At 40.4% G+C, this 25024-nt stretch overlaps 1 protein-coding gene across 2 annotated transcripts in view; it reads left to right on the top strand.

Moving 5' to 3' along the window:
* Positions 1-24188, top strand: part of HOMER1 (homer scaffold protein 1) — a 152421-nt gene extending 128233 nt beyond the window's left edge. For both annotated transcript variants that reach the window (XM_050947069.1, XM_050947068.1), the window contains exons 7-9: positions 11986-12096; positions 13981-14061; positions 21023-24188. In XM_050947069.1, coding sequence (XP_050803026.1) covers positions 11986-12096; positions 13981-14061; positions 21023-21211 — 381 coding nt within the window. In that variant the 3' untranslated portion in view covers positions 21212-24188. The remainder of the gene's footprint in view (positions 1-11985; positions 12097-13980; positions 14062-21022) is intronic.
* Positions 24189-25024: the final 836 nt, after the last annotated feature.

Here is a 25024-nt window from a genome sequence, read left to right on the forward strand (position 1 = left end):
TTATAGACTTATAGAAAGAGACCTTCTAAAAACGTTAAAATGCATTACTGGCACATGAAACCTTAAAACAGAGTGAATAAATGAAGACTCGGCACACCATTTCTGAAAGGTTGCCAACCCTGGACCTAACCCAATAAAGCCACTCTCTTAATAGACAGGGATGGGGGGTTAAAACTGTGTTAGAAAGGAACATTATATTGCTCAAGATTCACCTCTCCAGCTGCAGCCAGTGCTCCAGGCGCCCCAGCAGCAGTCCCAGGGCTCAGGGACCTTGGAAGGAGCATGGGACCCAGAGTCACTGCAGCCGTAAGTGCAGTTCACTCCCTGCTGCTGCTGGGATGCAGGGAGTCCAGCCATTCTTCCTAGGCAGCTCCTTCTGGGTCATAACAAGGAGCCAATTCCATTGCACTGCAGTCCCACAGCCCCAGACCTTGCCTCTTGGTGGCTCCACATTCCCTGGGCATGGGCAGCTTCTCCCCGCATTAAGGGGGCATAGTACACAGAGGCCATTGTACTTCTATAGAAAGGTGTCCAGATTCTGGGGAGAGGAGAGGAGGGACCAGCAGTGGGGTTAAGGGGGAGGAGAGAAGCAGCCAGGCAGCAGTGGGTTGCTTGGAGCTGCCTCTGAGCTTTGATATGTGCTGCTATTCAGGTTCCTAGGCATCTCAGGAGGCAGTATCTGATACTCAGCTTCCTGGGTTCATCAGTAATCTCCCTGGATTCCAAAGAGGTTGCTGATAAACCCAGGAAGCTGAGTAACACATACTGCCTCCTCAGCCACTTCAGAAACTGCATGGCGCATAATAAAAACTTCCTCCAGCAGAAGCCCAGACATGGAAACCTCAGTGCTCAGCATCCACAGTGAGGAGGTGGAGACTGAGAAGACTGCAGAAAAGAGTAGTCAAGTCAGAAGCAGGGTTTGGGGGCATCAATGTTGCTCTTACCTGGCTATATTATCTTTTCCACAAAGCCTCCATCTGGGGATCCTTGAGCAGCTGCAACCAGGGTAGTGCTCAGTAGCGAGATTGTAAAGGAAATGTAGTGCCAAGGTGCTTGTGTTAGGGGTTCTTTGTGAGTAGCTGCAGAGGCCCAGTCCCTCCTGTGGATTCCTGTGGCCTGCAAGGGGGGAGGTGGTGGTGAGGTAGATATTGGGATTGGGGGCGAATCTCGGGGAGGAGATCCTTGTAGATATTTCCTCTTCATAGTCTCTGTCTGAGGGTTTTTCTCTGGGAAGTAGGGTGACCAGACAGCAAGTGTGAAAAATCAGAACGGGGTGGGGGTAATAGGAGCCTATATAAGAAAAAGACCCAAAAATTGGGACTTTCCCTATAAAATCAGGACATCTGGTCACCCTTATGGGAAGGGATGATGATCTGGGCCCTGGCACATCCTTAGACACGATGAGCTTGATTGTCCGCTGACATGGGGTTTCTGACACAGAAGATGTTGGAGCTAGTGGCAGAACCGATCCGGGAAGAAATTCTCCAGTGGCATTCTCCAGGTGCTTTAGGTTCACTTTGTGTCAGTTCCACTATTTTCTGCAACAGATCTTACCTCCCACCCACCCAAACGCTGTGCCTGACTCTCCACTGCTGTTAGGTCCATGAGGTATCTTACATCTGTGGTGTAAGTTAAAGCTCCCTCCCCCGCCCCGCAACTTTTATATGCACCACAGAGAGGCAGCTGAGAATCAGAGTCACAGCCAACCTCCTGACAGCCTCTTCTATCCGCTGCACCTGAGCACACTTGGGTTCATTAGAGAATCAAGCCCATCATGTCTCACTGAAGACCCAATCCTGCATACTCTTACATTACTATGCGTAGACCTATATGCTCAGTAGTAAATATCCTCCTATGTAAGCAGTGCAGAAGGAATTTGACAGACTAGAGAATCTGGCCTGATAATAGGGAGCTATGACAATGCATGACAGAGGAATGAAGTTTACACAAAATTGAAGTAATGAAATGATCTGTTTCTGTAATATATGCATTGTGCTATTTCTCTTTTTTTCTTGTAATTATTTATATTTTAATATTATTTATTCTTTATATTAAGTTGGCACAGGAGTTTCACTCTGACCAGCCTGGAATGTGTTTCTGCACTTATGAAATCATATTTCCACATTTGTGAATAAATTAAAAAGCAAAGGCAGCATCAGTACTTGGAGAAAGGAGCTGTGACTTGTTTAGTGATTTGTTTACTATTTTATTAATTTGTTACCTTAGAAAATATTGTGAAGGTGACCTCAGTTTAAAAACAAACCCATAAATTTCTTCCATAAATGCCATCCTCTTGAGTATGCTGAAAGAAAAGCACAACTGGAAAAGATAAGTGTTTTAGAAAAGTGGTTCTCAACCAGGGGCCAGACACCCCCTGGGGGGCCACCAAGCAGGACCAGCAATAGATTTGCTGGAGCCCAGGGCAGAAAGCTGAAGCCCCACCACATGGGGCTGAAGTCTGACGCCCTGAGCTTCGCCACCCAGGTCTGAAGCTGAAGCCTGAACACCTTAGCTTCCTGGAGCCCCATGAGGCATGTGGCCTGGGCAGTTGCCCTGCTTGCTACCCCCTAATGCCAGCCCTGGCTTTTATATGCCGAAAAGCAGTTGTTGTGGCAGAGGTGGGCTGTGGAGTTTTTATACACCTCTACCCCAATATAACGCTGTCCTCGAGAGCCAAAAAATCTTACCGCATTATAGGTGAAACTGCGTTATATCAAACTTGCTTTGATCCGCCAGAGAGCGCAGCCACACCACCCCAACCCCCCCGCTTTACCACGTTGTATCTGACTTTGTGTTATATCGAGTCCTGTTATATCAGGGTAGAGGTGTAGTATGTTGGGGGGCGCCTCAGAGAGAAAAAGGTTGAGAATCCCTGTTTTAGAAGTCAGATCCTTCCAGTTTGGTGTTATAAACTGGCATGTGAATACCTATTGCCATCTGTTCCATGGAATAATGTATGTTGAGTCTGCTTGTGTATATGTACAGGTTTCCTTTGCTACCTCTTTTAGTGAGCTACTCCCTTAGCTCTTGTAGACCTGTGTTTTTTGGGAATGTGAACATCAGTTGTAATCATGATGCTCCAGTTATGCAGCTGGCTGGTAGTTATGGTATGATGTCTATAGGTATGTAGTCATAAATTATCACAGTGGAATCTCACCCAGTATGCTGTCATCTTTGGGAATTCCTAAGCATGGGAGATAGACCTGACCCAATAAATCCAGCTCTCTAAGCAAATATATAGAGTTCTGGCATTTTTAAAAAAAAGATCAACATCAATATGCAGTCAGTATGATTGATGCAAAAGTGGATCAAATCAGGATGCAGGTTGTTAATCTAGACTGGTCCTGATCCTGCAAGGTTCTGAGCACTTTCAACGCTTCCCTCAGCACTTTACAAGAATCAGTCAGTACCTTTTAGGGTCAGGTCCCATGTTTGGAACTGGAGAAGCTGTTAGATTTGGTAGTTAATTCAGCGACATATTTTTTTAAAGCACAATTTTGACATCACAGTTAGCTCCCTCTATAAAAAAGATAGAAACTGGTGTTTAAAATTCTGCTCACACATTGGAATAACAGACAAGGAGGCAATGTTTTAGCTACAGCGTATGATGGCAAGCAGAGGTTAAGTGACTGTGCCTGTTTTGACAAATGGATTATCATTATATTAGTTGTTAAATCTGACTCTTTCTTCAGAGGGCATATAGATGAAACATGACCAAAAATCTGTCCATTAAGCTCCTAAGAAACATGCCATTTGGTCCCGAGAGAGCCCTGTCAAGAAAAGAGACTCCTGTAATGAATAGCCCTGGTTTTTAGAAATGTTCATATTAAGATAGATTTCAAGAGGAGGCAAAAACTCCAGTACAGGTTTTCATGTTAAAGGGTAGTTAAATGGGTTCTCTGTACACAAGATTTTTCTGTGAGAGCATCCTGCATGGGCAGTGTTTATATCTGTGCCTGTGTGTCTGTCTGTGTTCTCTTGGGAAGCTCACACATCAATCAGATTGCCCTAGAAAACCACAAAAAAAACAATGTACATAGTGAGAGGGAGAACCCTAGTGGATAATCAATCACATTTGTTACTGAGAAAGGAAAGAAACAAAAATGAATTGGAGTTTCCAGAAATAATTACTTGTTTTACATCTGTTTAATGATGCATAGTGTAGTTTTGAAAATTAAATTTTCTATGTAATTTGGTAAAACTGCATTATAATTTGTATTTTAGAAGTGTAAGATCATTTACTTTAATTGAATTACTCATTTAAGTAAAGTAAAGTGAGTGAGTATTTGCAGGATGGCGGCCTAAGTCCTCAAGCTGAGAGCTGTAGCAGACCCTTATCCTCTATGGATCAAACACAGAAGCGACCTATCACACGTACTGAACGATGGGCTACATACTATTATCTTGATCTTATTTTTCTGTATTTAGTCCTGCCCTATTGTTTTTGTTGCTAAAATTGTTACTGCTTGCCTTTTTCCTGTATATTTTTATGTTCAACCAGAACCTTGATGTTGTATCTTTATAATTAGCATTCGTCTTTACAGTTCTATATAACCCTTCTTTCATGTTTTATTATTCTCATTAATCCTAGCCTGTCTATCTTGCTGTAGAACATCATAAGTATGATATCAGCCCTTTTCTGCACTCTTTTGAAGGTGTTGACACCCTAAAACCCACCTGCTCAGTTAGGCTACCAACAAGACTCTGTGTGCAGACACATTGCTCAGTGTCTGCCCTTCCAGACTGTGCTACCACTGAGCCCGTGGGGCTTGGGTTTGGAGGCAGCCCTGTTTTACTGCTCGCTCTACATTTCCCCTTGTTGTATTTCTCCTCTCATCCCTCTGTAAATAAATATTTCCCTTTCTTATATCCCTTGTACTTTTCCTGTGGATATGTGTGTGTTCACTCTGGAAGGGGTTGGAACAGGTGCCCCTGGGGTGGAAGGGATTTCTCCTGCTGCATTCCTGCATACGCCTTCTCTTGGCCAGAGCTGCCTGCAGAGCAGACTCCATCTTGGCCATGAAGGCGCTAAAGTTACACAACTAAATATGTTGTTTGTTTATTTAAAGGTGCAGACAGTCAACATCTGAGTGTTTGTATTTAACTCTTTAGGGACTGTTGCTGAGTTTGTGACATGGTCACCCTGCTCCAGGCAGGCTGCCAGAACTTGTGGTCTAAGGCAGGGAACACCTGCAGTACCACACTTGGCCACACAAGAGGCACTGTGGAGCAGCCCCACCTATCCCAGCTTGGTATTAGCAATGGGATTAGCATGGTTCTCCTTTCTGTAAAGGAGAACCATGGAGGAGACTGTGTAAAGGAGACTCCCGGCTCTGCAGCAGGGGCTTTTCCTGGACAACAGGAAGCCAACGAGACCACCCAGAAGCAGCAAGCTGTGCTTCTCAAGCTACTGTAGAGGCAGCAGCCATAGCGGCAATGACAGTTGCAGGAGGCAATAAATGAGTGGATTACCAGCGGCTCCCATTCCAGAGTGACACTGTTGTGGTCAGGAATAGACCTTACCAAAATAGGACGTGATGATGATCTTGAGATACATGTTACGCTGTTCAGTGGGAAAAGACGACTAAGCTGCATGACTAGCTCCTTTTCTGTCTGGGGAAGCTCAGACAAGTTACTGGGCCTTAAATGCTGAAGCCACAAAGGACTATGATACCCTGAAAGCTGCCATCTTTGACTGACGAGGGGTATCAGTGGAGACTTACCAGCACTGGTTCCAGATAGAAACTTTCTCCTTTGGGACACAACCCTGTTCCGTGGCCCAGCAACTAAAGGATTGAGCCACCCTGTTGCTTCAGCTGGTTTCCTGCTCTCCAGTCGAGATTGTAGAGTCTGTAGTGCTCAGACAGTATCTAGAGGTTTTGCAAACCACCACTCAAACCTACTGTATGCAGACATAACTCCAACACCACTGAAGGTACCATCCTATTCACAGAGGATTTTATGCTGTTAGGTTGACCCGACCAGTGTGAGCCACCTAGGCCTAGAGAAGCCTGGCCCCAGCCTCCTGAGGAATCGACCTGAACTATCAGGAAAGGGCTGAGAGTTCTTGGAGAAGTCTCAGAATGAGGGGTACCCTCCTCATGGACCACAGAAGGCACCCCTCAACACCACCAAAAGAGCATCAGAGAGGAAGTACATGGAGTCACACCTGGGAGCGAGTCAGGGAACTTCCCCTAAACAAATCATCATCTGTTTCCACTGTAGAAAGCTGGGGTACATCAGTCACTCATGTGATTTCACAGTGTGTGGTTTCATGGAGTACTGGGATCTCTCAGGAAGAACAGATTAGAACTGTTGCTAAGGATTTGTAAATCCAGTAGTCCTATGGGGCTGAACAGTATCAGAGCTAATAAACTCAAGGGGCTGGTCTACACTAGGGGAGGGGATCGATCTAAGATATGCAACTTCAGCTACGTGAATAGCGTAGCTGAAGTTGAAGTATCTTAGATCGAGTTACCTACCGTCCTCACAGCGCGGGATCGACGTCCGTGGCTCCCCCTGTTGACTCCGCTACCGCCGTTCGCATTGGTGGCGTTCCGGAGTTGACCGGAGCGCATTCGGGGATTGATATGTTGCATCATAGTCTGGGAGACCTTAGTGGATTCTGGAGAATAACAGGAGGATGATCCAGTGTATGTGACCTGAGTCCATGAGGATACTCATACCTACCCAATAGCCTGGCGACATTTGAACATAGTGAACCAACCAGAATGCTTCAGGTTGGTGTAACACTCAGTTTGCCATGGGAAGTAATAATTGGGAGAGACTGGCAATGCTTCTCTTCGCTATTACTGCACCGCTTAGAGAGCTCAGATGTCAGATCTGATCACCGTTCTGACATCTTCCCAATTGTGGGCTCCAACCTCTGTAATGGCTTCTTGCAATTCAAGAAGACTCAGAAACAGAGACAACTTGCTTGATTGCAAACAGCCTTGACAGCTGACAAGATGGCTGGCAGCTCAGCAGAACAACCTCAGGATAACTCTCTCTTCCCAATGTCAACCCAGTGCTGTTAGCCAGTTCCTTTGATTTGGTCTGAAAAGAACAAGGAGATGACACCCTTGGAGAGGCACACACCTAGATTGTGGTGGTTAGTGGAACCATCTCTCAGGAGGTTTAAACCTCCCAATGTCCTTATTTCAAGTGGCAAAATGACTTACTCTATTGTGTGGAGAAGAACTCCTGCCCAGGTGAGGTATGCCACTAGATCCTGGTGCTTTGAAACATTCAGAAAGAAATGCTACAGCTGGCACATGCAGTCCCTTCATTGCTCACTTGGGCGGAGACAAAACCCTAGAGAGAGTTCTGGGCAGATTTTATCAGCCAGGGGTCCACAAAGAAGTAGAGAATTTTTGTGAGGCTTGCCCTCAGTGCCAACAGGTAGCACCTAAAGGACACCTCTGGGATCCCTTGATCTCCTTTCTCTCATAAGTACATCATTGGAGCAGGGTATGAATGGACATAGCATGACTATTAGGGGGGAGGAAATGCTTTCCTGGGAGTGGACCAGCTATTACACTAGGTTCATGCCCCACTTCACAAGCCTTGCAGCACCATCGAGACACCTCACAAAGGCCACTGCACCCAGAGCAGTCCAGTGGACAACTGACTGTGATGAAGCCAATATCAAGATAAAGAGTATCCTATGTCAGCAGCCTGTACTTCAGAGTCTGGACGTCTTCTCACGCCAGTTCTTACTGCAAATGGATGCTTCTGCAGTACATTTGGGAGCAGTGTCACAAAACTGTAAGGTTGTGGAAGATCTTATACTATATGTAATTCAGAAGCTGCAGCCACTAGAGACTAGATTCTTCTTCATCAAACAAGAATGCCTGACCATCAAATAGGTTGTACGGGAATTACATTATTATCTTTTAGGGTCTCCCTTTGACCTAATAATGGACAATCCACCCTGTAAATGGTTGCAGGTGATGGACACTAGTCCTCGCATTACTCAATGTTATTTGTCACTGCAACCATATGCCTTTTGTGTGCAATACCAAGGTTCACAGTGCTAGAATGCAGGTTTCTTTTCCCGGTATGGTGTGGATATTCTAGGAGGAGGAGATTGGGCCCTTGGGATCCATCAGGCCTTCTCTAACCCCAGGTGCTGGCATCTTGACACTTCCCTCCCCACACACACGTCCACACACACAGTCAGGCTGGGCTACCAACAACACTTAGTCCTCCAGAGCCCTAGAAGGGCAAGGAGGAGAACTGACCAATCAGGAACTAGCAGGCCAGTTAAGAATATTTCCCTGATTCTTCTCGGGCAGAGCTGGGTGAGACTGGGCAAAGACTCAGTTCTGCCATGGGATCTCAATTAAGTCTTAGCGCAACTCATAAAGTTGCTTTTTGTGCCTTAGGCAGAGTGCTCTCTATTCTATTTGTCTATTAAAACTGCTTTTATAATAGCTATAATTTCAGCTGGGCAAGTGAGCAAGTTACATACCCTTGTGGCTGGACCAATTTTCACTATTTTTCACAAATATAAGGGTGGTGCTTTGTCCTAGCCCAGTATTTTTACTTAGTATTGAAGTTTCATATTAATCAAACAGTACATTTACCAGTTTTGTTCCTCACAGTGACAAGAGTGAATCGAGCTTACATACTTTGGATACTCAGAGAACCCTATCTTATCTAAATAAGACTAAGGAATTTCACAGGATTCCTAAATCTCCTTTTTCCCTATGCAGACAGGCTGTCTTGTCACAAACAATATCTAAATGGGTTAGACAATGTATTCAGGAACGCTATAGATTAGCAACTATTCTCCCCTTGCTGGATTATATCACATTCTGCTAGAGCAATGGCTACATCCTTGGCATATCTTAGACATGTGCCAGTTTGGAAGGTATGTAGGGCTGCCACTTGGAGCACTGTACATACTTTTACTTAACATTACATATTAGTTCTGGCACCTAGAGTAGATACCCAGTTTGGTAGAGTTGTACTTCAGTCCTTATTTAATTATGACACTGAGTTCCACCTCCCATTTATGGAGTACTGCTTTCCAAACTATGCCATGAGTGGAAATATAAAGAGGACATTCAAAGAAGAAATGAATGTTATGTACAATCAACCAATGGAACTCATTGCCAGAGGATGTTGTGAAGGCCAAAATTATAACTGGGTTCAAAAAAGTATTAGATAAGTTCATGGAGGATAGGTATGTGACGTTGCACTCTATATGATTTTATGAAAGTATGCTGATGAGTATGAATATAATGTAAATGGAATATGCTTCAAGCAAAAGGTCTCTTGTAAGGTATTATTACAAAGCTTATAATCTACTGCGCATGGTCATCCTATTTGTATAAATGTATCACTCTTGTATGTGAAACTAGAAATATAAAATATAACTCTGAGGGCCTATTGTAATTATGCAAAGTGTGGGCCATCAATGGTGGTTTGGAATCTTGATGGTTCCCGTTAACCAGGACAATTGTCTGTACATGGCTTTGTTTTACTTGTAAGTCTTCCTGTATACATGTGTGCTGGCAAGTGGGTAATGAAGTCTTACAGTGACATGTGATCGTGTCACCTGAACTGAAATCCACCTTTAACCTTGTGCTTTTCCATTTAGAAGTGAGGGGTGGGAACTTAGAGGGACTAATGATTCCCACCTTATTCAAGAGATATATAAGTGGGTGAAGAGAACAAAAGTGAGGGCTGCAATCATGAGAAATCCCCTAGCTACCACCCGAGCTGGAACAAGGGCTGTACTAGGGAAAGAATTGTGCCCAGACTAGGAAAGTATCCAGTCTGTGAAAGAAACTTATTGAAACTTCTCTGAGGGTGAGATTTTATCTGTATTCAGTTTTATTACTGTATTAGATTCAGATTTGTGTGTTTTATTTTATTTTACCTGGTAATTCACTTTGTTTTGTCTGTTACTACTTGGAACCACTTACATCCTACTTTCTGTATTTAATAAAATCACTTTTTACTTTTTTATTAACCCAGAGTATGTATTAATACCTGGAGGGGCGGGGGGCAAACAGTTGTTCATCTCTCTCTATCAGTGTTATAGAGGGCGAATAATTCATGAGTTTATCCTGTATCAGCCTTATACAGGGTAAAATGGATTTATTTGGGGTTTAGACTCCATTGAGAGTTGGGCATCTGAGTGTTAAAGACAGGAACACTTTTGTAAGCTGCTTTCAGCTAAGCCTGCAGCTTCGGGGCATGTGGTTCAGACCCTGGATCTGTGTTGGAGCAGACAGGCATGTCTGGCTCAACAAGACAGGGTGCTGGAGTCCCAGGCTGGCAGGGAAAGCAGGGGCAGTAGTAGTCACGGTACATCAGTTGGCAGCCCCAAGGAGGTTTCTGTGATCCAACCCATCACAAGGTACATCAATGGCTGTTAGCCAAGATAGTCAGGGATAATTGCCCTGCTCTTTTCATTCCCCTTGGAGCATCCGACATTGGCCATTGTCGGAAGACATGATATTGGGCTAGATGGACCACTGGTCTGACCCAGTGTGTCTGTTCTTATGTTCTTACCTGTAACCAGAGTTCTTTGAGATGGGCTCTGGATAGTCACAATCTCCACACACGCGCGCACACACCCCCACCACTCTTCCTCGCAGTCTTAATAAAATCTACCTCTGAGGCAGGGGTGGAAGGAAGTGAGGCAGCAGCAGTTCCTTCCACTTTTTATAGCCTTTCTGTCAGAATATTCAGAACACTGAGGGAAGTGTCCCTTTAACGGACACTGCTAGGAGAAAGCTCCATTGTTCAGGCTGCGCCAGGCAGCACAACCCATGAGTGTGAGTATGCAGAGTCCATCTTGAAGAACTCTGGTTTCATATAAGTAACCTTCATTTTAAACTGCTGAAAATCTGTCCCTTTTAAAAGATGCTTCATGCAAATTAGGAGCACATCGTATCTGTAATTGAACAGACTCTTTGTAATTATGGTCTTTAAAGAAAATTAGAGCCTTAAGCTTCAGAGGGAAATAATTTATTTAGAAAACTGAGTTGTTGCTTTGTGCAGTAATATTTTTCACTAACATTTTATTTATTATTCATAATATATTTTTAGCTTACTTCACACATACAAGAGCTGGATTGATAGAAAACATAATGGCTCTATCAGTGTTCTGAATGATTTATGAACAACAATGTTTCTAAGTAGAATATTGTATTATAGAATATAATTCATGGATGTACAAAATGTTACCCATTATTCTCTCAAGGATCATTTGTCTGTGTATAACAACAGGCATATTAACATCTCTTCAAATCAAAATGGTACATGCCATTGCTGTGCATTTCATCCAAAGACAGATGGACAGAGCACTCTGTCTGCTAATAAAGGGAACTCTGTAGTACCAAAATGTGCCATTTAGCCACTGGCCTAAAGGTGAGATCTGAAAATATAAAGGAGTTAAAATGTTTGCAGCCATGTGTTGGTAGGTAAGTATGCAGCACTACACCTTGCATGCAAATTCAGAAATTGAGTCTGAGAAATTGTAGTTGTCTTTTGGAGGACTGGGTGGTCATTGATTAACATGATGCAATATTAAAAACTTTCAATGGATAGATTAGATAGATCAGATTAGACAAATCTGTGATCAATCCTCTAGACCATGTGAACTCTAGAGAGATAATGCTGCTTCTTCCCTGAATGTTTTCAAAATTAGTAAGTGCACATTTTCATGCAAAAGGGGCTTTTTTCAGACTACAGAACCAATATTTTTCAGTTATCAGAAACTGCAACAAAATTTAGAATTTCAGAGGCTGGAAATATTATACAAAACAATTGGGTATGGAATTTTATACTAATGTTTTACAAAAATATTTTCAGCATCTTAATCCATATATATTTTTACAGTTAATAAGTATATTTCAGCAGATGTATATTTCAGATGTAAGTGTTAATGCAAAGAGGCAATAGCACCTTGTAATTCTTCATGTTGTCACTTAATTTTATATTTATTGCTGACATTTATTTCTACAGGTGACTGAGCTGGAGTGTGTGAGCAGTCAAGCAAATGCAGTCCATACACATAAAACAGAATTAAACCAGACAATACAGGAATTAGAATCCACACTGAAGAAGAAAGAAGAGGTATTTGCTAACATTATTCATAACATTTTAAAGTGGCTTTAAAAATCATATTATTTATAACAGTTTGTAATGTAATCTTAAATCTGCTTGTGAGCACAGAGGTAATTTCTGTGTGGACTAAAGTAAGAAGAATCCATTTTTTAGCCTTTTTGAGGCAAATAAATTTTCTTACAGATTGTCAGTGACAACTATTGTGTGTATTTTAGTGTATCTGAGCCAAAAATCTCCATTTTTCTGTTCACTCTCCCCAAGTACTTTTCTTTGCAAAAGAAAGCATGTACTGAAGCATGCAGCATTTCTTCACAGCAGCAGTCAAAATGAAGCACTGTGAATCCCATTTATAGACAAGCAATGTCAGTGCAAGTATTTATTTTAAAAAGTAGCTATAAGCACTGCTTTCCTTTATTGAGGAAGTGAGTTCGTGGTGAGAAACAAACCAGTCTTTATGAGTTAAGATTTATTTTAATATAGCTGATTTTGGGGTCCTAAGGGCCCTGCCCCTTTCTTCTAAATAAGCTCCACTCCCTATTTGGTGCTGCTTATTGTGCCGTCAGCCAGGATCTGGGCCAGCAGTAGGAGGGTATGGGGAATTAGAGAAGCCACCTGTGCTGCCCCGAAGTGAAGCATACCCTCCCCCAAAAGAGAGAGCTAACTGTCTCCATACTGAAGGGGAAGGATAAAAGGGAGAAGGGAGCAGACTATGGCGGAAATTGGCTTTTCTGGTTCCCCCATTACCAAAGATTCTATAACAAGCAGTATGTAGGAACATTGGCATTGCCATGCTGGATCAGACCAGAAGTTTCCAACAGTGGCCAGCACCAGATGTTTAAGAGAAAGTGCAAGAAACCCGGACATTGACAGTTATGGAATTACTTCCCCACAGGGCAAGTTTCTTCCTAACCCCTGTAAGAGGTCGGCTTGTGTCCTGAGATGTGGGGATGTGTATTGGTTTCTTTTTTCCTGTTGTTTTTTTAATCATTACTTTTGCAATTCTGTATGCTCTTGTTATCCATGTAAACATCCAGTCCTTCTTTGATTCCTGCTAAGCTCTTGGCCTCAGTGATATCTTATGGCAAATTGGTCAACATGGTAATTGTGCGTTGTGGGGGAAAATATTTATCAGTTTTAAAGTTGCAGCCTTTCAATTTCATTGACTAACTGCTTGTTCTTGTATCATGAGAATGAGTGAACAGAAATGTCTCATCTAATCTCTATACCATTTATTTTGTATACCTTTATCACCTTCATTCCCTCATACTTTCTCTAAACTAAAAATACCATTTTTATCCATCTCTCTTCATATGGCAGTCAGTGGTCAGAACTTTGTATTCAGGCAATTTCTGTTCCCTCTCTCTTGCCGCTGCTGGCTTCATCCCTTGCTAATGATATAGGAAGCAGCTCCTCCCTTAAGTCTAGATTTCTCTTTTGAAAAGGAGGAGGAGTACATTAGTGTGCAGTAAAATATTGTTTTAAAGTAAGTACAGACCAGGATTGAACTTTTAACTACCATGACCCTCAATTTTCCAGAAAAAAATATTCCAACCTTGCTGGGATGGGAGGGTAAGAGAAACTCCACAAAGGTTAAATGTTGATGGCAAATATGTTTGAGTTATTACACTTTTCAAGATGGAATTGCTCATTGTTGGTGTATGTCTAACATGCAGATGAATAAATTGCAGAAGTTGCTAATTCCATACTATTAGTGTGTGTGTCTGGGTGGGGGGGTGTTGAACTCCACACACAAGAAGTGTCGCGGTAAGCAGCTGCACAGTGTCCGTTTTGGTATAATTGGAATGATTTGGCCAGGAAGAGAATAAGTGGCTTATTTGCACTGAGTTAAGATCCGGTAATATATAGTTAAAGGAATTGTTTTTCCTCCCTCAGGAAATAGAAAGATTGAAACAAGAAATTGATAATGCCAGAGAGCTTCAGGCACAGAGGGATGCTTTGACCCAGAAGCTCCAGGTAAGCATCAGTACTATATACATATTAATTTAGATGTAGGAGAAAAAGGAAGATGGGCAGTAGGCAGACGCTTATAATTATCATATTGCAGCTTATCTGTTCCTGGCTAGGTTCACCCAAACTGACAGAGAGAGGTGTAACTTACGCCTCCATGAACCAGTCTGGACCCCATATCCTCCAGGGGGAATTCACACCAAATTGCCATTTGCCTGCCCTTAGGCCATTTGACCTAACTGCTCCATAGGGGAGCAGTTTAAGTTGCAGTTGAAGCTCCATAGAAGCTACTGTAGTGGAAGCTGCTTAGGAGATGCACCACATTAATGCATTCTCTGGCCACATTCCTTCACTGGCCAACACTGTTCCCATTTTGAGCACTACTTGGCTTCTCTCAGGCCTTTCTGGCAGACCTGCTGCCATTGAGTGCCTTCATCAGATTCTTTAGCACACACTGTAATGAATCTAGATCAAATTGCAACTGTACTCTGATTTTAAAGTGTCCATATATACAGTATCTCATTATTCCTTGTTGGTTTGAATAACTCAACAATTCTTAACATTCTCTCAGGAGTCTCTAAACCCAGGATTTGGGTTGGGGATCTTATTGGGGTGTGTTTGTTTTTGTTTGTGAAAATTGTTTTTAGAGCTGAATGCCTCCACAAATTGGAAATGGAACATGGAGCCTTTCATCTCTGTCAGTTTAAATTTAGCCCCAGTTTGAAAATCGTTAGCCTGACAATTCAGTAGTTCTGTGTAAAATGAATCGGTGACCTCAGTCTGTCCCTTTAACTGAAAACCCTATGGCAGACTCAGCAGAAGCCCAGATGTAGTTGGGGACTGAACTATTCTTTTATTTCGAGCAGAGATGGGCATTAACTAAGTCCCTGTGTTCAAACACTTCCAAAATTTAGGAGCTTTGAAATTCGTATCTGAATTATGTCTCTTGGGCCCACATCTAATTCCTATAATAGGTCTCTCTACAGATGTAGACTGAAATGTGTAGACAGGGCAAGGAAGAGGCTTGCATTGCCTTTTTCTGTATCTGTTAGAATCGTAGAACCATTGGGTTAGAAGGGACTGCAAGGATCATCTAATCTAAATCCCTGCCAAGATGCAGGATTTGTTGTGTCTAAACCATCCAAGACAGATGGCTATCCAGCCTTCTTTTTAAGCTCACAATGAAAGAGTTTCCCTATGCAGTCTGTTCCATTGTCCTACTGCTCTTATAATTAGGACGTTTTTCCTGAGATTTAATCTAAATCTGCTATGCTGTAGTTTGAACCCATTTCCTCTTGTCCTGCCCTGTGTGGCAAGAGAGAACAACTTTTCTCCATCTTTTTTATGGCAGTCTTTCAAGTATTTGAAGACCGCTATCATGTCCCCCTTAATCTTCTCTTTTTAAAACTAAACATGCCCAATTCCTTCTGCCTTTGCTCTGATATGGCTTGCATTTCATCCCTTTGATCATCCTTGTCACTTGCCTCTGGATCCTTTCCAGTTTCTCTGTATCCTTTCTATAAATTGTTGACCAAAATGGGACACTACTCCAGCTGAGGCCTAACCAGTGCCGAATAGAGCAGTATTATCACCTCTTGTGACTTGCATGTTATGCATCTGTTAATACAACCTAAATGCATTTGCTTTTTTTGCAACAGCATTGCATTGCTGACTCATGTTGATGTTGTGATCCACCACAACTCCTAGATCCTTTTCAGCAGTGCTGCTACCAAGCCAGTTACCCCCCTCCTCCAGTTTGTATGTGTGTATTTGTTTTTTCTTTCCTAAGTTCTTTGTTTGTCTTTGTTGAATTTAATTTTGTTGTCTATAGCCCAGTTCTCCAATTTATCAAGATCCCTCTGAATTTTAGTTCTCAAGTTGCAGTGGGGGAAGTCTAGGTTGGATATTAGGAAAAAATATTTCACTAGGAGGATGGTGAAGCACTGGAATGGGTTAATTAGGGAGGTGGTGGAATCTCCATCTTAGAGGTTTTTAAGGTCTGGCTTGACAAAGCCCTGGCTGGGATGATTTAGTTGGGATTGGTCCTGCTTTGAGCAGGGGATTGGACTAGATGACCATTTGAGGTCTCTTCCAACCCTAATCTTATATGATTCTATGAGGAGTCAATCCTGGGTCTGATATTATTAAATATTTTTATTAATGACTTGGATAATGTAGTGGAGAGTATGCTTATAATATTTGGAGATGACACCAACCTGGGGGGTTGCAAGCACTTTGAAGATAGGATTAGAATTAAAAATGACCTTGACACATTAGAGAATTAGTCTGAAATCAGCAAGATGAAATTCAAAACAGACAAGGGTAGTAGTTGGCAACCTGCTACATGTGGTGCGTTGGGGTAATCCACTGGCGGGCTGCGAGACACTTTGTTTACATTGACCATCTGCAGCTACAGTCGCCCACAGCTCCCAGTGGCCGCCACCTGAGCACTGCAAGTTTCAGTGCTGTAAAGTGGCAGTGTAGACAGTGCACCAGCGCTGGGAGCCGCGCTCCCAGCACTGGTAGTTACTCTCCTTGTGGGGGTGGTTTTTTACAGCTGGTGCGCTTTAACATTGCTAGTGAAGACATACCCTTAGGTTAGATGTTAGGAGGAAAAGCTTTAATTATGTAGCTCTGCTCTGGACTAGGCTTCCAAGGGAGATTGTGGAATCTCCATCTTTGGAAGTTTTTAAGAACAGTTTGGACAACATCTGCCAGGGATGATCTAGGTTTACTTGGTCCTGCCTCAGCAAAGGGGTTTGGACTTGGTGACTTCTCAAGGTCCCTTTCAGCCCTGTATTTCTGTGATTCTCCGATCCATCACCTGTTTTCAGATCTCATTTAAAAACAGATGTTTTCTCCTTTCTGCATAACTATTCATTTCTCTCCTCTCTCGGTTTTATTTTTTATTTTCAATTTAATGTATTGTGTACCTCTAAAATATTTTAAAATACAGCTTGTATAAAAAAGGCTATACAAAATAAAGTATATCACATTGTCCTGCATACCAACTAGATAAAAAGATATTGATGAACAGGAATGAAATAGAGAGAAATCCATTAATGGTAAGAACTCCAGTGGGGAACAGTATCAAATAAGCTATCACAGTAGAGGGGTAAGTATTGGGAGCCTTGTTAGTTAACATTTTCATTAATAATACAGAGAAAGCATACGCAATCAGCCATGATCACATAAGCTCACAATAAGTAAGTATTCCTTTATTAGAATAGCAGATTCATAAATATAGCTTTTACTCAAAACATATATATTTAATTCTGATCTGTTTACTACATACCTTGCACTAAGATCCACAGGACTTTATTATGATGGAAACAACAAACACTATTTCTTGTGTTAATATTTTTTTCATTTAGAATAAAAATGTTTTAAAAAATTAATCACAATACCATTAGAATAGGAGGAGCTCAAAAACACAGGACAGAATATAGCTGCAAATGGACCTGGAGAGATCAGAAGAGTGAGTTGATTATAATAAGATGAGATTCATTACTAATAAAGTTAAATCTCATACCTGCAGATAGGAATGGAGAGAGACAGCTATCTGGAAGGCAACAAGTGTGAGAAAGACCTAGCTGTAATAGCAGACACTAAACTAAATACGAACTTGCAAGGCAATACTTGTGCCAAAAATGCTAGTGCTATTCTTTGGGGTGTATATGTAGGAAGGTTGTATGTAAAGCTAGGGAAATAACATAACACTTCAGCAACAGGAGCTGGAATATTGCATGCAGTTCTGTTTCCTGCAGATTAGTAAGTATACTGAATACAAAGAAGGGAAACAAATATGATGCAAGAATTGGAGGAAAATATATATGAGAAAATATTTGGGGAGCTAACTGTGTATAGTTAAGAAAAGAAGACAAGAAAGGGACATAAATACAGTCTGTAAGTACCCACAAAATAATTTAAATGAAAGCAAGTAAGTATTCCTATTCTCAGAAAATATTAGGAAAAGGAGCAAGGGCACAGTAAGGAATGGAATGTTTATGCTAGATATTAGATAAAAATCCTAACTTTTTAAGAGCAATTGGACAGTGGACTAGATTGAGGAAGGTGTTCAATATTAGATATAGGCAAATCAGCCATTATTTAGACCTGGATGATGCACATATTCAGGATTACTAATATTTAGATGATAGTCACACATCCATCTATATGAATATCATTAGATATGAAAAATGTTCTAGTACATCCTCTTGCCCTCCCTGCTTACAGTATTTTAAGATCTTGGGATTAAGGAAGACACCCCACTGCATGTAGCATTGGGAAATGGAGAAGGGGCTCTGCCAGGAGGTCAGAAAGAGAAGAGGAGAAAGAGCAAGTAATCAGTTCCACTTTGGAAAGAAGAAATAGACATTGTGCAGCTAAAAAAATATTAAAGAGTTAACACCTTCTTTTTAGGCATATGTCATGGATGATTTGGACAAAGGAGGCCTGAGTCTTTACTGCATTGTATTTGTGTAATCATTTACATGTAATTTGGTACAGTTTTACACACTTCACAGCACAGGTGTAAACACTAAAGAGCAGGGCAATAGAATTTAGCACAGGTATGGATTCAAAGATGGATAATTGGTCTGTTCTGTTATGGCAGTTGTTACATACCTAGTAATAATAGGAGCCTACAAAGCAGTGCTAAGTCTGTCCTACTTGCTGGCAGGAGATGCTGTAGTGCGGCCTGGTCCTTGGCCTGTAGCGACTGCTCCAGCTCTCTGCAGCGCTGCTGCAACTGGGGAAGAGGAGAAGGCATCACTCATGCCATTCAGTATAAATAAATCTGAAATGCATCTTTTTCAATCAATTCTCCCTTCTAAGTACTTCCAGAACTATCGTATAAACAGACTAAAAGCACTCTGCTGTGGACTCCAAGAGCAGGAGGGAAAGTCCTACTCGGATGGTTTTGTACAAGACACAGTAATCAAAACCCAGTAATTTATTAAGATTTTTTAATACTCCATATCTGTTTACAAATGAAAAGCAAGCACAGGGTTCCGGTTTAACTTTAATGTAACCCATGACCACGTGCTCACGTAGGGCGGGTTGCTGTGCATACATGTAAGTGTGGTTTTTAAGCCTCCTTTGTGATTCTGTGATTCTGCAGCTTTCTGGCCCATAAAGGCTGCTGAAATCTGTGCTTGCTGCCACATGCTCCAGGGGCTGTTCTTTGGGCCTGTTCTGAGGGGCTTTGGCCACATCATCTTTCCCCAAGTTGTACTCTGTGACTAGTAGTCAAGAGGTGGGATGGTGTAGGAGTCAATACAATTATCTGAACCACCCAAGGATTTCCCTGTGTAGTGAGAAGCTGATTACATTGACTTTAGGGTAGTTTTGAGCCACTTGGTACCCCATCATAGGTGGGTGCTTATTGTCCTCGTCCAGCTCCCGCTGGTGTACGTCTGGGCCCATATCAATGGAAAACATTAGTATAGTCATTAGGGTAAGTGAGGTGGTGCAGGGGGGATGGCAACAGGCAGTGCAGAGAGGGGAGGTGGTGAATGGAGGCAGCTGCAGGGGAGAGTAGGACACACAGGAGGAGAAAAAGTGGCCACTGTAAATTGACCGCTTCTCAAAGTGCTTTTCAGCAGCAGCTTGAAACCAGTCATTGTAAAACCTAAAATGGGAACTATTAAATATTCCAAATTTAATTTGATAAAATGCCGCCGAGTTGAAAGTGACTTTTCTGTCACAGAGTGCTGCTGAAAGGGTAGCTGGGCTTCTGGGAGATGGGAGGATCAAGGGGAAGCCCAAGTAGCCCACAAAATGATGAAAAAATGTTTATAAATAAATATATAAATATTTTTTCTTGTCGGTTTCCTGAAAACAGTTTTTCATAGTAGAAGGTATATTATATAAACCCTCCCTGTGCTGTTTTTAAAAGATCTTTTTAAATAACTAAATTTTAAAATTGAGACGCAATTATAACAATAAGCTACACCAGACACAAATAAGGCTCATGTTGATAACTTGTCAGGAGCCCCAGGGCAGCATGCAATTTGCATAAAATGTAGCTTCTTATAGCTGCCCTCCCCTTTAATACGTGACCCACAGAGATTAGAGGTCTGAGTATACAGTTCTGCATCTTGATCCGACAGCCTGGATTTGAGCAGCATTGTGTTGTGTGACCTATAGCAACTGTGGGCTGCTCCTGTGCCTTAAAGATGAGAAAAGACATTTACCATGGTGTAATTCCCCTTGAGCTGCATTTGAGATGCAGACACGTTGTCTCCCCTCCTACCCACTGTGATATTGGAACAGCTTCTATGTATGGCAGCTCAGAAACTACTCAAATAGCACCCACGAGCAGAGAGAAGCTCCGAAACATACATTTCAGTACAACAAAAGATGTAATTAGTATTTTGTTGTTTATACATTCGTACAGTTATCTTGATATTAGTCTTAATCTATATAGGTCAGTGTGTCGTGTGAAATAGCATATACAGTGGGTTTACAGTGTGATAATATTCATTCACACATGAAGGAATGTCTAAGACATGAAACCATTCTTTTTATTTAGTGGGGTGTGTGTCCTTGAGTAATCTGTGTATTCTAAAATGGAGAATGGCTAAGATTAAAATAATCCCTTGAGAAGCCACTTTCAGTAAATGGCATATTTATATATCAGAAACAATAGCAAATTTACTTCAGTTAACGTCTTGCATTCAAGATGGCACTCAGCGGCTATATAATTTTATCACTCTATTCCAAATGTCCTGTCCCTTGAATGTTTTACTGAGAAGACAAAAGGAGGGTAGCGTTTTTTTCAAACTCCTCACTGGCCTTCAACAAAAACCTGTGTTTTAGTTAGCAGTAACTGAAAGATTGCAAATAATTTAACTGTGGTCTTTAAAACCTGGATTAACTGAGACAGACATGACTGACAGCAGAAAGAGAAAACTACATTCTATTTATAAACAGTATATTAACATACTGCATGTTTTCTCTGAAGGAAGTAGAAATTCGAAACAAGGACCTGGAAGGACAGCTGTCTGATCTAGAGCAACGTCTGGAGAAAAGTCAGAATGAGCAAGAAGCTTTTCGCAATAACTTGAAGACACTTTTAGAAATTCTTGATGGAAAAATCTTTGAACTAACAGAATTACGAGATAACCTGGCCAAGCTAATAGAATGCAGCTAAAGAAATGGGATTTCAGTGCCAATCATCTTAAAGATGCACTGTCTCTCTTCATAGGACTATGTTGGGCTCTGCATCAAAGTTGCACAAAATTAGAAAAATGCTCCTCCAAGAGGGCCTATTTTAAATTTGAATAGTACATTTCAATGTAAAATTTAGAATTCATCTTGTAGCTAGTTTAAAAAGAAAACACTTGAATTACAAATTACCTCCATGTATATTATTGGCCATAAATAACTTGAAGAAAGATATTAACAGTAATTAAATGCAATGATTTTCTAATTATTAGCCAGTGGAAGAATTAGCAGTGTCCCAGGTCACATCCCCTTTTTGTGTTAGACACAATGTAGATTATCTGCTTTTTTATTTAATTAAGATATCTAATTGATGTGTTTTGTGCAAAAACTTAGTGATGACAGCCCTGTCTTTTGTTGTAATCTTAATAATTTCTCAGGATATTTTGCACTGTTGAGAAACAGTGCCATTACCAATTAATTCTTGCCAGGAGTGAGAGAGAATTGCATCTTTAATTGAAACATAGTTAACAGAACTGCTTGTATAGAGTTCTTCCTTTTTTTTATACTGGAAGATACTGTATTTCTTTATGAAGTTCACTCTGGTGTTCTATAATATTGTCCAGTGTATGGTTTACTTTCCATATTAATTCCATGTATTTACAATGAGATACTGTCTCCCATTTTATTACACATTTTGAAGTCAACCAATGAAGGCAGGTGAGTTCCTCAGAAAAAAATATTTTTTTAATTTAAAATTTGACATACACACATAAATATAGGTAGCCAGTCATTTATTGTCTGGCCTTATTAAACATCAAATATAATTAGAACGTGCAGTTACTTGAAGATGTTTTATTAGCCTGTTTTGCAAGAAATCTTTTCTGAATGATCAGTGCATTTCAGTTTTGTGTAATAATGGCTAGTGGAGAACACTGTTTATTGATCATTTTAAGGATGCAGAGCTATTACAAGGGGATTACTTTTACGTTGAACTTGTGCAGCCAAGAGAAATGTTTCTAGAAGTTGTGTAGTCATAGCAAATTGAAATGGAGACATGTTTTCTCTGTATAGTTCTTCACAGCACATCTTTATCAAAACTACACCAGGCAATATTCTGAACTGTTACATAGTTGTTCAAAAAGAGGAACTGAATTCACTTATCCTCAGTGAATGGGTTTTTAAGTTGTTTTGATGTAATTTTAACAGACTTTTGTCAAACATGCATTTCTCTATATAATATATTTATTTTAAGAAAAGTCATTGAAAGGTAAGCCAAGAGTCATATGTTTGCTTATTGAATGGGAAGTGCATCAAAGTATGTTGTTGCCATAAATTGCCTGCAATGCTGGAGAGTTTAAAAAAAAAAATGTATGAATGAGTATCGGACTCAAGAGTCTCAAGATGCACTGAGTTTTTGTTTGCACCCAAAATTAATTTGAATGTTAAATACAAAATCTAAATGATTACTAAATTTGTATAACAGACAATTTTCTCCACTTTTACAGAGTGATATTCAAAACTAGAAAACGTAGGTCTGGTTTGTGTGTGTATACCGTATGTATAATACACATGTTCTGATTTACATTAGAAACAGAGAAAATACCTGGTTTGTTTATAAAATATCATTTTTTCTTTACAAGTGATTTGTCAGGTTCCCCTGACAAGTCAGGAGAGCAGTTTAGATCAAATACTAAACCATCATGTATTATACTGTTTGTAGTGTACACACCATTTACGTTTCCTCCATATTTTTAGTGTATTTTCTCACCTATTTTATTTATTAAGAGGGGGGAAAAGCTTAGTTCAGCGTGTGTATGACTGAAAGCTTTCTGTGGTGAGTTACATATTTTTTATTTGGTGGATGTTAAATGATGATGATATGGGTAACTTCATCAGGTGAACAGAAATCACCAGGTTTTAATTTACATGAAGATATTTGGGGCTGAGTCTCTTGTGATTTACACCAGTGATTACACACAGAAGAATCTTCAGTGATGTCAGTGGAGTTACACTGATTAAAACTGGTTTATGTGCCAGGAGAATCAAGCCCATTAAAACTGGATGGGCTTAATTAGGAGAAAGTAAAAGGTAAAACAAAAGCAAGTTGATAGGATATTATATTATTTTAAATTATATTATCAGAACTTTTAAAAATGTCATCATTTACATGTGGGAAAATAGCTTACAAAAATATTTCCACTTAAATTTTTTGTATATGTGTGTTACATGAGTATTTTTATGTGTACATACATACACATATGTATATATAGTACATGGAAAAAATTTAGATGTGCACATTTTTAATATTTTCCTAGTGAAATGAAATTTAAAATTGGAAAATAATATTTGAAAATTTCTTTTCTCATAAAGTAGAGATGCTTGATTTCATTTTTTAAAATAATGCAATCTACTGAGGGCTATACCTTTTGAATTCCCACGTAGTCGTCAAACATGGATATGGGATAAGGTGGACATAAGTGCACATATAAATAAAATCTTATTGTTAAGAGTATTTTAAATGTTCATTTTCAGTAGGTGAGTGTGTAGAAATTGTAATCTAAAGTTCATAATTAGGTGGTTATACCTACTGTAGCCTCTCCACTTCTGTATTAAGATATTTGAAACATTAATTTTTCCCCAGAGACAGGTATTGTACATTGTATCTAATTTAGATAAAACTGTGGGAATATATATGCCAGAAAACAGCGTTGGGTACTGTAGCCTGAAAATGTGAAGAACCTAAACAGGAGAGGAGAGCAATCATATTATGTATAACTTGTTATAAGACAACTATGGAGTCTTGTAAAAAAAAAATCGGAAAAAAGAACCCCAACAAGAAAAAAGAAAAAAAAACAAAAATATAATTTTTATTTTGAAATACACTTGCTGTTCTCTGGAGAATGTACTTTTTCTCTTTATTTTTTTCTTAAAACTTTTTCAAGTATTAAAAAGTGTTCAAGTGATGGCAGCAGTTACCTTAATCCTTCAGGTGCTACTGGATTTTGCATTGGCGTGTCATGTTGTGAAATCCTGACTTTGACATAAAGGGTTTTATAAGTACATCCCCGTCTGGAAAGTTAGTTTTTGGAGTGTCTCTCTCATAATCCATATGCCGGAATGATCCCGAAGTTGTATTCTTCTATACAGACGTATTAAAATCTGTCAGCTGTAATATAGGCCATGATTTCCTGCTCTCAGCAAACTTCCAAGAAAACTGGAAAGGAAAACAAAATAATTCATCAACAGTGGACTTTATATGGTACAGGAAGAATATGGAATAATTAATTGTTATAAAATCTCAAAGAAGAGCACATTTCAGGTAAGAAGTAGTTTAGCATAGTGAATACACAGATATAATTGAAACTGAATGTAAGGAAGTGGTGACTGTGACTAATACTGTGATGGTGACATTTGGAGAAGATAATTCCTTTATAATTAAGTAAATTTTTAATAAAAGAGAGTGGAGAAGAATGCATCAATTGAAGAAAAAATATTTTTGAATATACTCCTTCAGTTGCCAGCCATGGAAAGTTTCCTTTTTCCATGGCTTTTCCTTCTCCAGCCTATCAATTAAGGGTTAAATCCATGTTTAATTTGAGTAAATGGGTGAACCTCAGTTGGTTCCATCCTCATGTTCTCTGCTTCTGTGCTGAAGAGGCACAGAACAATGTCCTGTATGCATCGTATTCTTTGAAGGAGGTAGTTACAGAGTCAAATGCAAAATTTGGCATCAGGCTATTGTCACAGATTCAGAGTGGGAGGCAAAGGAGAAAAAGGCTGCAATCCTTTCTTGTCATTC

This window comes from Gopherus flavomarginatus, chromosome 3, assembly GCF_025201925.1.
Source record: "Gopherus flavomarginatus isolate rGopFla2 chromosome 3, rGopFla2.mat.asm, whole genome shotgun sequence".
In the NCBI taxonomy this organism is placed as follows: domain Eukaryota; kingdom Metazoa; phylum Chordata; order Testudines; family Testudinidae; genus Gopherus; species Gopherus flavomarginatus.